Raw genomic sequence first — 12,823 nt, 5'->3', positions numbered from 1 at the left:
ATGCAACTCTCAACACTGTCCCAGCTGGACTAAGCAGTATTGAGCCCCAGATCGGAAGACCCTTCAATATAACTTTGGCCCTATAAATATAGCCAACCACCCCTTTCAGGAAGCATTTATGTTGGCCAAATCCGAAAGCAGTCTGTTTCACACAGCTGTCACAGAGTGAAAGGAACAACTGTGCACTTTTGTCACTGTGATAGTTAGCTGTTAGTAATGTCATAGGACTAGACACAATATGTGTAACAGTGACCGGTGCAGTTTTACGTAGTGATGAAATCTTCATATTCAGTCACGTTTTAGGAAAGAACATCCTAGATCATAAGGGTTCGCCCATTTATCACTTATGACAAATCCTTGATGTATAATCAGTTATTGTATCATTAAAAAGTATGTCAAACTGAAAATAAAGATGAAGTGGACTTTAAAGTCCTCTGACGCTGTAATCACATCTTTGATAGAAATTAATATGATCCCTTTTAGTCCTGAAAATCTTCGGTGATTAATTTGTGTGCGACATGAACATGTTTTATATTTAAATGTGAGTAAATTTCCAAGGGACTGACCGTCCTCGTAGGAAGGGTCAATGAGCAGCTGCAGCTACAACAGGGACAGTCTGTCCTTGTGAACCATTTGTAAAATACTAAAGCTCCTCTGGCACACTTGTAAATAGCCTGTAGATCATTGTACACAGAACAAAATTACTAATTTCAAAAACACATTTAAGAAGACATTGTCACAACTAAGAAAGGTCAGACCAAATGTATAATATACAGAAATACTTTATTTCTTCAATCTAAAAAATACAATTCAAAATTCAATGATTAACATTTGCAATATCTACTTAAATTGTACATATAAACATTAACACCAAAACTACACTGTTATATAGAATTATATAGAATTATAATTTTTATTTAGAAATCATTCTTAAAATTCATGTCACTCATACACGGACCAGGTCTACATCTTTATTATATACATCAAGACCTTTCAATTGACAAAATACATTGTACATTTACAAATGGTTCTAAAAAAAACAGTAGTGTCAATTGTGTCATTTGAAAGGGAGGATTTCAGGAACTAGGTTAATCTAACTTAATCTAATTTATCAGTGTTCATGCTTCAGCCCATGACTTCCCAGAGTCCTTGAAGTGTGAACCCCTCCTTCAATTTTTCAACTGCAATTCCCAGCTCCTCAGAAAACATAGGTTCCCGGTCTTGTTGCTTATTGCCATCAGCAAAGTAAGCCTTAGAAGCAAACAAATAGAAATCAGTTATCACAATGGCATTAAATAGGAGGTTAAGTGTTTAAGCCATCTTACAAAGTACACCTCAGTCTGTATAAACATGATAGCACTAGGCAACACCAAAGTCATGTTTGCAGTATGTTGTGTAACATGATTTTAACAAACTGCTATTTTCAGATTGTGAAAACAAATCAGACTCCCAAAGGGAGTTGCCAGTTTGGATAAGCACACTCACAGTGAAAGCATCAGTCTGATCATCGGGCTCAATTTCCACATCATCGGGGGGCTGGTCCACTGTCAGCTCCTCCAGTGGCTGAGGCTGGAATCATTGTTGGGAGAGAGAATACTTCTTGTTGAAACATGGCAAAGCCATTACACATCGAACTGCATTAATTGTGATATTTTCATCAATGTGTGGTCACTTGTATAATATAGGAGTACCTTTTCCTCCATCTCATAGTCCACTCCAAAGATGGGGTTGGCAGAGTAGACTTTGTGCAGCGAGTTGATCTCTTTAACTGCATCTTGAAGCTTATCCATTGGGTCGATCTTAAATCCAAGCACATATCCTCCAGTCTACAGACAAAGACGACTTATGTACTCAGGAGTATGTCAATGGCATGCAAGAGACAAGTTCTTCGCTCTGTATTTTATGTCATGTTTTAAAGCTGATACTACAGCACAGATATTCTACATATCCTATTAAATGACTAGTTCTATATGTAATTCTATGGTACACAATAAGTCAAATACTAGATCGGATACATCTCAAATGATCACAATTACCTGATGAAAGCTTTCTATCACCAAAGCCAGACCAAACTTTGAGTCTCTTACTCTGATGGAACTCTTTGGGAAAGAAAGTGACAATAATGACCACAATTACCTGCTGAGAGCTTTCTATCACCAAAGCTAGGCCAAACTTTGAGTCTCTTATTCTGATGGAACGCTACGGGGAAGAGAGGTGACAATAAGGAAAATAGATGATCACTTTCAATACCCTAAAACATGGGTATGAGGGTATGACAGCAGATTTGTTTTATTACTTCTTTTTGTTTTACGCCACTTACAATTTGAAGATAGGGAATGCTGACGTTGAAGCTCTCGTTCATATTGGCATGCCACACGATCCGAACATTGGTGATGAAAAAGGTCCCTAGATTACCCTACAATATACAATTCAGAACAGAACATTTTATTGAAAGAGCATGAAACACGTTTTTATTTGAAATACTTCCTGAAGGATTAGCTAGTTGATGTACCTGGTCACTGGATAAATTCCACACCCCGTTGATTTTGTCATACACTTCCTCTCGAGGCAAAAGCCTCAATTGTTTATTTTGAATAAGAGCTCCTCTCAGCTTCAGGTCACGGTACATTTTAGAGGTCTCATAAGCCCTGGAGCAGAGGGATATGGACAATTAGTTGACGAGACATTCAATTCAACTCAGCAGTGACTTGACTGAATCCTATCTCATAACATAATCTGAAAAAGTGTAGCAACTTCCACAAGGGTAATTTCTTGTTTTCTATGTATACATACCTGTGAACGGCAATGACAGATGTAAATAGCCTCGGACTCCCTGGAACCACATTGGTGAAAATGAACTCAAATCTTGTGTTGTTAGACTTTGTCAAGATATACAGTGCTTCAGTCTGGCCTCTCAATTTCTGAAAAAGAACAGTCGTAGTATAAATGGTGACATCTAGGCAAATCTACCCATAAAGTAAATTGATAGACAGTCCAATACAGTATACGTACAGAGTTAGCTGTCCTTGTTGTGATGTTAATAATGGAATTGTATCCAACAGCTATGAAACAAAGAAGATGAATGTCACTCAATTTTCAATAAATCTGAGACTTGCTAAGGTGCCAAAATTCAGCATTTTGACATCCCTCTGCACACGGTGCACCCTCTGTGACTGCTATGAAGATTTTGACCCACTTAACCTCAACATCTCTCAAGTTTTCACCATCACTGTAATGCCCTAGTTATTTTTGTTGCCTTGACATAGTCATTTCTGAAGATTATTATTGATTTAAAGTCATTAATTTACATCGGTCTCTCATTTTAATTAAGGTCAACCCTGCTACGTAACATGAACTCTCGTTTTAATATGGTGAAACTACAGTTGAAGTTGGAAGATTACATACAACTTAGCCAAATACATTTAAACTCAGTTTTTCCACAATTCCTGAAATTTAATCGTAGTAAAAATTCCCTGTCTTAGGTTAGTTAGGATAACCACTTTATTTTAAGAATGTGAAATGTTATAATAATAGTAGAGATCATGATTTATTTCAGCTTTTATTTCTTTCATCACATTCCCAGTGGGTCAGAAGTTTACATACACTCAATTAGTATTTGGTAGCATTGCCTTTAAATTGTTAACTTGGGTCAAACGTTTTGGGTAGCCTTCCACAAGCTCCCCACAATAAATTGGGTGAATTTTGTCCCATTCGTCCTGACAGAGCTGGTGTAACCGAGTCAGGCTTGAAGGCCTCCTTGCTCGCACACACTTTTTCAGTTCTGACCACAAATTGTCTATAGGATTAAGGTCAGGCCTTTGTGATGGCCACTCAAATACCTTGACATTGCTGTCCTTAAGCCATTTTGACACAACTTTGGAAGTATGCTTGGGGTCATTGTCCATTTGGAAGACCTATTTGCGACCAAGCTTTAACTTCCTGACTGATGTCTTGAGATGTTGCTTCAATATACACAAATATTTTCCCTCCTCATGATGCCATCTATTTTGTGAAGTGCACCAGTCCCTCCTGCAGCAAAGCACTCCCACAACATGATGCTGCCACCCCTGTTCTTCATGGTTGGGATGGTGTTCTTCAGCTTGCAAGCATCCCCCCTTTTCCTCCAAACATAATGATGGTCATTATGACCAAACAGTTCTATTTTTGTTTCATCAGACCCGAGGACATTTCTCCAAAAACCGCAAACCCAAGTGCAGTTGCAAACTGTAGTCTGGCTTTATTTTAATGGTGGTTTTGGAGCAGTGTCTTCTTCCTTGCTGAGCGGACTATTGGTTTATGTCAATATAGGACTCGTTTTTACTGTGGATATAGATACTTTTGTACCTGTTTCCTCCAGCATCTTCACAAGGTCCTTTGCTGTTGTTCTGGGATTGATTTGCACTTTTCGCACCAAAGTACATTCATCTCTAGGAGACAGAACACATCTCCTTCCTGACCAGTATGACGGCTGCGTGGTCCCATGGTGTTTATACTTGCGTAGTATTGTTTGTACAGATGAACGTGGTACCTTCAGGCATTTGGAAATTGCTCCCACGGATGAATGAGACTTGTGAGATTTTTTTTTTCTGAGGTCTGAGGCACACCTCCAATTGACTCAAATTCTGTCAATTAGCCTATCAAAAGCTTCTAAAGCCATGACATCATTATCTGTAATTTTCCAAGGTGTTTAAAGGCACAGTCAATTTAGTGTATGTAAACTTCTGACCCACTGGAATTGTGATACAGTGAATTATAAGTGAAATAATCTGTGTAAACAATTGTTGGAAAAATGACTTGTGTCATGCACAAAGTAGATGTTCTAACCGACTTGCCAAAACTATAGTTTGTTAACAAGAAATTTGTGGAGTAGTTGAAAAGCGAGTTTTAATGACTCCAACCTAAGTGTATGATCAATCAGGAAAGCCAAAGGTTAGCTTTATCAAACAGAAATTTGCATCCTGTAGCTCTAACTCCAAAAAGTTTTGGGACATCGTAAAGACCATGGAGAACAAGAGCACCTCCTCCCAGCTGCCCACCGCACTGAGGCTAAGTAACACTGTCAACACCGATAAATCCACGATAATCGAGAATTTCAACAAGCATTTCTCTACGGCTAACCATGCTTTCCTCCTGGCTACCCCAACCCCGGCCAACAACAGCTCTGCACCCCCCGCAGCTACTTGCCTGAGCCTCCCCAGGTTCTCCTTCACCCAAATCCAGATAGCAGATGTTCTGAAAGAGCTGCAAAACCTGGACCAGTACAAATCAGCTGAGCTAGACAATCTAGACCCTCTCTTTCTAAAATGATCCGCCACCATTGTTGCAACTCCTATTACCAGTCTGTTCAACCTCTCTTTCGTATCGTCTGAGATCCCCAGATTGGAAAGCTGCCGTGGTCATCCCCTACTTCAAAGGGTGTGAAACTGTAGACCCAAACTGTTATAGACCTATATCCATCCTGCCCTGCCTTTCTAAAGTCTTCGAAAGCCAAGTTAAACAGATCACTGACCATTTCAAATCCCACCGTACCTTCTCCACTGTGCAATCCGGTTTCCGAGCTGGTCATAGATGCACCTCATGACATTTTAATATTTGATTATTAACCAATGATATTAGGCCACTCTTGGTCATGATTACAGACACCTTTTGACACTATATAAACAAGTCATCCCGCAGTGTTTGTGATTATACCCTGATGAAGACAGCTTGGCTGTCGAAACGTTGGTATTACATTTTTGCATCTGAGCTCCTAGAGTGCGCGGCTCTCTTTTATTTTCAAGTTTCTATTCCGCTATCCAGCACATCGTCTTAATAGGTGTGCGTTTCTTTTTCTTCTAGATCACAGATGCACCTCAGCCACGCTCAAGATACAAAATGATATCATAACCGCCATCAATAAAAGTTTGTACTGTGCAGCCATCTTCATCGACCTGGCCAAGGCTTTCGACTCTGTCAATCACCGTATTCTTATCGGCAGACTCAACAGCCATGGTTTCTCAAATGACTGCCTCGCCTGGTTCACCAACTACTTCTCAGATAGAGTTCAGTGTGTCAAATCGGAGGGCCTGTTGTCCGGACCTCTGGCAGTCTCTATGGGGGTACCATAGGGTTAAATTCTCGGGCCGACTCTTTTCTCTGTATATATCAACGATGTCGCTCTGGCTGCGAGTGATTCCCTGATACACCTCTACGCAGACCACACCATTCTGTATACATCTGGCCCTTCTTTGGACACTGTGTTAACAAACCTCCAAATGAGCTTCAATGCCATACAACACTCCTTCCATGGCCTCCAACTGCTCTTAAACGCTAGCAAAACTAAATGCATACTTTTCAACCGTTCGCTGCCCGCACCCGCCCGCCCAACTAGCATCACTACTCTGGACGTTTCAAATACCTAGGTGTCTGGCTAGACTGTAAACTCTCCTTCCAGACTCACATTAAACATCTCCAATCCAAAGTTAAATCTAGAATCAGCTTTCTATTTCGCAACAAAGCCTACTTCACCCACGCCGCCAAACATACCCGAGTAAAAAGGACTATCCTACCGATCCTCGACTTTGGCGATGTCATTTACAAAATAGCCTCCAACACTCTACTCAGCAAACTGGATGCAGTCTGTCACAGTGCCATCTGTTTTGTCACCAAAGCCCCATATACCACCCACCACTGCGACCTGTATGCTCTAGCTGGCTGGCCCTTGCTACGTATTAGTCACCAGACCCACTGGCTCCAGGTCATCTATAAGTCTTTGCTAGGTAAAGCTCCGCCTTATCTCATTCACTGATCACGATAACAACACCCACCCGTTGCACGCGCTCCAGCAGGTATATCTCACTGGTCCTCCCCAAAGCCAACACCTCCTTTGGTCGCCTTTCCTTCCAGTTCTCTGCTGCCAATGACTGGAACGAATTGCAAAAATCTCTGAAGCTGGAGACTTATATTTCCCTCACTAACTTTCAACAGCAGCTGTAGATAGCCCATCTGTAAATACCCCTCTAATCTACCTACCTCATCCCCATATTGTTTTTTTTTAATTTTCTGCTCATTTGCACACCAGTATTTCTACTTGTACATCATCATCAGCACATCTATCACCCCAGTGTTAATTTGCTAAATTGTAATTACTTCGCTACTATGGCCTATTCATTGCCTTATCTCCTCCATTTGGGATGGCAGGGTAGCCTAGTCGAGTGTTGGACTAGTAACCAGAAGGTTGCAAGTTCAAATCCCCGAGCTGACAAGGTACAAATCTGTCGTTCTGCCCCTGAACAGGCAGTTAACCCACTGTCCCTAGGCCGTCATTGAAAATAAGAATTTGTTCTTAACTGACTTGCCTAGTTAAATAAAGGTAAAATAAAAATGTGCACACTGTATATAGACAAAAAAAAATATATATATATATATATTCTATTGTGTTATTGACCGTACGCTTGTTTAAACTATGTGTAACTCTGCATTATTGTTTATGTCGCACTGTTTTGCTTTATCTAGGCCAGGTCGCAGTTGTAAATGAGAACTTGTTCTCAACTAGCTTACCTGGTTAAATAAAGGTGAAATCATTTTTATTTTTTAAAATGTAAACTTCCGACTTCAACTGTAATAGTCAAATCATATTGTAAAAGAAGGTTAGCTGGTTCTACTCTGTTACCCATAGATAGACAGGCTAGAAATGTTTTAACAATAAAACACGTTTTGTTAAGGTTGCATTAAATTGCCACTCCGTTGCACCCAACAAGCTTCCATTCCCCCTATCAGAAGGGGATTTATGTCTCATTTAAGAAGAAATCCCCTATGGTCAAACCTGTTACTTTATTTGGCACTTCCTAAAGTAATTGTATTTAAAACTTCTTGAGATTACCAAGTTATACTTCTCAAAAGGCACAGAATCTTTGTGGCCCACTGTAGTACTATCATAATCCAAAAGCAGTCTAAATGAATTGAGATGAGAATAATTAATGTTTTCCCTTTGCAGGGTGGTTGCTCCTCTAGCCATGTCAAGGGAAGATATATACATGTACATAGCTAGCTAGGTCTAGATGTACTCACACAAATTGACTCTTGGCAGAGCCAAAGAATGCCAGATGATCCTCAGATTTGTTACCAGGAGCCTCCCTGCAAGTAAGGAGTAAGCATTGTATAATTAGTGCAAACGCCCATAACCACATGGTTGCTGGTTCAAGTCCCACATTATCTGGCTTTGTTTACCTCTCCCCCTCAATTGCTACATTGGTGTCAGTAGTGGGATAGACATGCTACATTTACTTTACCTCGATCCCCATTGTTTCCTTTGGTGTCTTCAATGGAATCAAGGCAGTCTATCAAGACCTCGCCAGGTCGCGTTTTCATTTGCCTGTAAATAAAAACAGTTGTAGCTAGTCAGTGTTTTCCTATGTAAACCAGATTAATTCTAACCAGTAGCTGCTTTTAGTAACGTGAGTGTATTTACATATACTAGCGTTGCACCCATTGTATTTGGCTGCACAAAAACAGTCAGCGGGAAGCCAGAAGTTAAATAACATTCAATTTCAACTTATTGTGCCAGTGGGCAGGACGGTTGGTAATTATGACGAGGGTAATTAGAGACAAAATATCTAAAGGAACGTATTTTAAAACAGACTTCCCAAACGTTATAGATCCACTTCCTCTCTGCTTCCCTCGTCAAAATAAAAGTTATTTCTGCAATTTTTATTTAACTCAGTTAAGAACAAATGGATATTTACAATGACAGCCTAGGAACAGTGGGTTAACTGCCTTATTCAGGGGCAGAACAACACATTTTTACCTTGTCGGCTCAGGGATTCGATCTAGTAAACACGAGTTATATCCACGAGGAGTCCTCTTTTAACATATGACAACAGACACAACTCCAATATAAAATCATTTAGTGGTAATTTGCCGAAATGGCACGTGCACCCACTTATATCAGTCCATTCCTAACAACGTAACCATTATGAAAGTATAAATTATCAAATAAGCCTCATGTAGCAAATTAGCAATTACATTTGTCAGTCAGTCTCTCAATGACCTCCCATACAGAAATTCCTCACTGCGTGGGCTTATTTTTCATGGACAGATTTTGGGCCGAGTAAAAACTCTTGCTTCGCCTCTTCCTATATGATAAGAATTTCCTTGAGATATTTTGTCTCAAATCCCCCCGTCATCATAACTAACTGTCCTGCCTATCGGCACAGTAAATGTACATTTCATTTAACTTCAGGCTTCCCGTGGACTATTTTTGTGTAGGCCAATACAATAGCAATAAACGCTAGTGTATGTAAATACAACAGCGTTGAAAAGCAGAAATCTAGCCAGCTATCAAACGGCTACGGCTAGGTCCCCCTTTGCTTTGCACTCTGCTGCATATCTTTATGCTAACTTAGCATTGCCGATGAGCAATTAAATAACTTACTGTGCGGTTATATCGAATCTAACATCTCTATCCTCCCAGAGAACATCCAACATAGACGCCATGATATTAGAACAACAACAGGTAGCTAATGTATTTAAATCATTATTACTAATCTTCTCCAGACAAGATGGCCCGCCAAAGATTACGCGTCTTCCTCGTTCCCATTCCCTGTTGCCCTGGCAACATTACTACGGTAAGCACAAGGGACATAATAGAAAAGCAAACCGCGTTTCTTCTTGGTAGACAGTTCACCTTGCTTAATGGTGTTCAAGGTCAACGTGTGTCATCAGCACTACAAACACACTACAAACACAGAATGCTAATTCTGGCAACATTACCTGTTCATCTGACAGTGAATTACTAAAGAAATAAAGAAACAAACACCACATTCAATGTTAGAATAACTCGTTTTCCAAAATACTTTGTCAGAAAAATGCATAGTTGTATACCAGTGGCAGTCAATGCCATTTATGATGAGGGAGGACACATTTCTAGTACAGCATGTTGGATGACTGTCATTCATATTCCATTCACCCAGTTCAATGTAACATCGATAGGTTTAGGCTACTACATGATACTCAAATCTTATCTAGGGTGTAATAATTTTTTATTTTTTATTTTTATTCAGATAGCAGATGTTTGAAGTTGGTGAGGGAGATAAAAGTCTCCAACTTCAGCGATTTCTACAATTCGTTCCAGTCACAGGCAGCAGAAAACTGGAACGAAAGGCGGCCAAATGAGGTGTTGGCTTTAGGGATGATCAGTGAGATACACCTGCTGGAGCGCGTGCTACGGGTGGGTGTTGCCCAGAGGTTGCCTAGAGGTTTAGACTCACCTACGGTAGATTTGTATTTTTGTGTTTGAATAAATAACCATTTTGAATGTGCATATAGTTTCTTTCAGAAGAAGGCACAACATAATAGCAGTGATTAGTCAACAGTGTCAATGATTGTGATTTTACCCTGTCATACACACTGTCAATGGTTGTGTTTTTACTTAGTCAAAACCACTGTCAATGGTTGTGATTTTACCCCCTCAAATATACTGTCACTGGTTGTGATTTTACCTCCTCAAATACACTGCAATGGTTGTGTTTTTACTTAGTCAAAACCACTGTCAATGGTTGTGATTTTACCCCCTCAAATATACTGTCACTGGTTGTGATTTTACCTCCTCAAATACACTGTCAATGGTTGTGTTTTTACTTAGTCAAAACCACTGTCAATAGTTGTGATTTTACCCCCTCAAATATACTGTCACTGGTTGTGATTTTACCTCCTCAAATACACTGTCAATGGTTGTGTTTTTACTTAGTCAAAACCACTGTCAATGGTTGTGATTTTACCCCCTCAAATATACTGTCACTGGTTGTGATTTTACCCCCTTAAATACACTGTCAATGGTTGTGTTTTTACCCTCTCAAATATACTGTCAATGATTGTGAATTAACCCTCTAAAATATACTGTCAATGGTTGGGATTTTACATTCTAAAATATACTGTCAATGGTTGTGATTTCACCCTCTAAAATATACTGACAATGGTTGTGATTTCACCATCTAAAATATACAGTCAATGGTACCTAATTTCTGCTCTCTGAAATGCACCGTTGAAGGTTTGAATGATTTCCTTCCTTTACAAATTAGAAATACACATTTGTTTTGACAATGGTAAAACTGATGATTGTACAACTTGTGGAGCAATGTCAAGTACAAAATATAGAAGGAATATGAAACGCTGATCTCTTCAGTACAGAACTGGCCCTTCAATATACAGTACAAACTGCAGAATCTGGTTTGGAACTACAGCAAGGTTTGCTAGTCCCTCCTCGTTTTGTTCGTTGTTTTCATAACTATGACTGACTGAGAGCACCAGAAGTTGTCAGAGGGAGACGGCTAACCTCCTAACCACTATTTCAGTGCATATTCACACCAGTAGAGCGCAGCAATACTCAGCATTACTCTCAAATTGTACATGTGCCGAATACAACAGCTGTAAACCTTACTGTGAAATTCTTACTTAAAAGCCTTTAACCATCAATGTAGTTTTAAGAAAATAAACATAAGAATATATTGACTAAATAAACTTAAGTAAAAAAAATATACATAAAGTAGCACAATAAAATAACAAGGCCATATGTATATATATATATTTTTTAAGCTAGGCAAGTCTGCTAAGATCAAATTCTTATTTACCGGCACAACGCTCTAACCACTAGGCTACCTGCTGCCCCAATACAGGGTGTACCGGTACCGAGTCAATGTGCAGGGGTAAATGTTAGTCGAGGTAATATCTACATGTAGGTAGGGGTAAAGATAAGAAACAGCGAGTAGCGGCAGTGTAAAAACAAAGGGGGAGGGTGTCAATGTAAATAGTCCGGTGGCCATTTGATTAATTGTTCAACAGTCTTATGGCTTGGGGGTAGATGCTGTTAAGGCGCCTTTTGGACCTAGACTTGGCACTCTGGTACTGCTTGCCGTGCGGTAGCAGAGAGAACAGTCTATGACTTGGGTCGCACACACGTTTTACTATCCTTGTGGTGACCTAAAATAATTGATTTCCATTCAAAATCCTATTTAGACTAACCCCTAACCCTTACCTTAACCCCTCACCCCAACCCAAATTCTAACCTTAATTGTAACCCTGGTACCTAACCATGAAATAGCCTTTGTCCTCATGGAAACCTGGGAAATGTCTCCATGTGATTTTTTCCCCCTTGTTTTACCATCCCTGTGGAGACATTACCCAGGAGGACAGTAATACACACACACACACAAAGCATTTACCAGAGTCCATGAGGATGTTGGTAGGTTTGTAAGAAGGTGGATGGGGAGCGCAGCCGTGGACTTTGACAGAGGTAGACTTCTCTATCCTCCTCCAACAGTAGACCCTGCTCCTGTGCATTATGGCCTGAACTGCATTCCTGTAACTTAAGGTTACTTGCGTAGCCCCCAGAGGTTGGACCAAATCACTATTATTCAAGTCACAAGCTATTCTCAAGACAGAAGGTCCAAGTCTCAAGTCAAGTCCCAAGTAGAACCGGTCGAGTCTTGAGGTAAGTCCAAGTTGTGCATTCTAAGAGCAAGTCAAGTCCCAAGTAGAACCGGTCGAGTCTTGAGGCAAGTCCAAGTTGTGCATTCTAAGAGCAAGTCTAGTCACAAGTTTAAAAAAAAGTCAAGTAACACAAAATCTACACAGAAAATGACTTGTTCAACTACAAATCTTTGTCTAGTTATTGAGGCTTCCAGATAGCCCTTTTCATTATTTTTGTCTTCAACTCATTTTGATGATGTAATCATTATTTTTAAGAAATTCCAAATGCAAGCTTCATAAGTAAATTATACATTTTGAGCAATTTTTACATACCAAATGACCAGTAGGCCTATGTTAGTAATTTTTGCTTGATGCTCCA

General features: G+C 39.8%; 1 protein-coding gene across 2 annotated transcripts; it reads right to left on the bottom strand.

Moving 5' to 3' along the window:
- Positions 1-766: 766 nt before the first annotated feature.
- LOC135547203 (Bardet-Biedl syndrome 5 protein homolog) lies at positions 767-9,615 on the bottom strand. 2 transcript variants are annotated; one of them, XM_064975980.1, is made up of 11 exons: positions 9,413-9,615; positions 8,271-8,353; positions 8,050-8,115; positions 3,013-3,062; positions 2,794-2,921; positions 2,513-2,648; positions 2,321-2,416; positions 2,037-2,099; positions 1,692-1,826; positions 1,486-1,569; positions 767-1,251 (listed from the first exon to the last, which is right to left on the bottom strand). In XM_064975980.1, the coding sequence occupies exons 1-11, from the start codon at positions 9,472-9,474 to the stop codon at positions 1,126-1,128; spliced, it is 1,029 nt and encodes a 342-aa protein (XP_064832052.1). In that variant the 5' UTR covers positions 9,475-9,615; the 3' UTR covers positions 767-1,125. The 2 variants fall into 2 exon arrangements, with proteins under 2 accessions (XP_064832052.1, XP_064832051.1); XM_064975979.1 differs by lacking the exon at positions 2,037-2,099 and adding an exon at positions 2,137-2,199 and having other exon boundaries at positions 9,413-9,614.
- Between the last annotated feature and the right edge of the window lie 3,208 nt (positions 9,616-12,823).

The sequence above is a fragment of the Oncorhynchus masou genome, chromosome 10 (assembly GCF_036934945.1).
Source record: "Oncorhynchus masou masou isolate Uvic2021 chromosome 10, UVic_Omas_1.1, whole genome shotgun sequence".
Lineage (NCBI taxonomy): Eukaryota > Metazoa > Chordata > Actinopteri > Salmoniformes > Salmonidae > Oncorhynchus > Oncorhynchus masou.
This window is presented reverse-complemented; position numbering and strand designations above follow the sequence as displayed.

Bases quoted from the DNA above. Each gene is read 5' to 3' on its own strand.
- LOC135547203 (XM_064975980.1), bottom strand. From the start codon at position 9,474: ATGGCGTCTATGTTGGATGTTCTCTGGGAGGATAGAGATGTTAGATTC. The intron at 3,063-8,049 runs GTGAGTACATCT...TTTGTTTCATAG, and splicing joins TCTGCCAAGAGTCAATTTGT to CTGTTGGATACAATTCCATT. The intron at 1,827-2,036 runs GTAATTGTGATC...CTTTGTCTGTAG, and splicing joins TGATAGAAAGCTTTCATCAG to ACTGGAGGATATGTGCTTGG.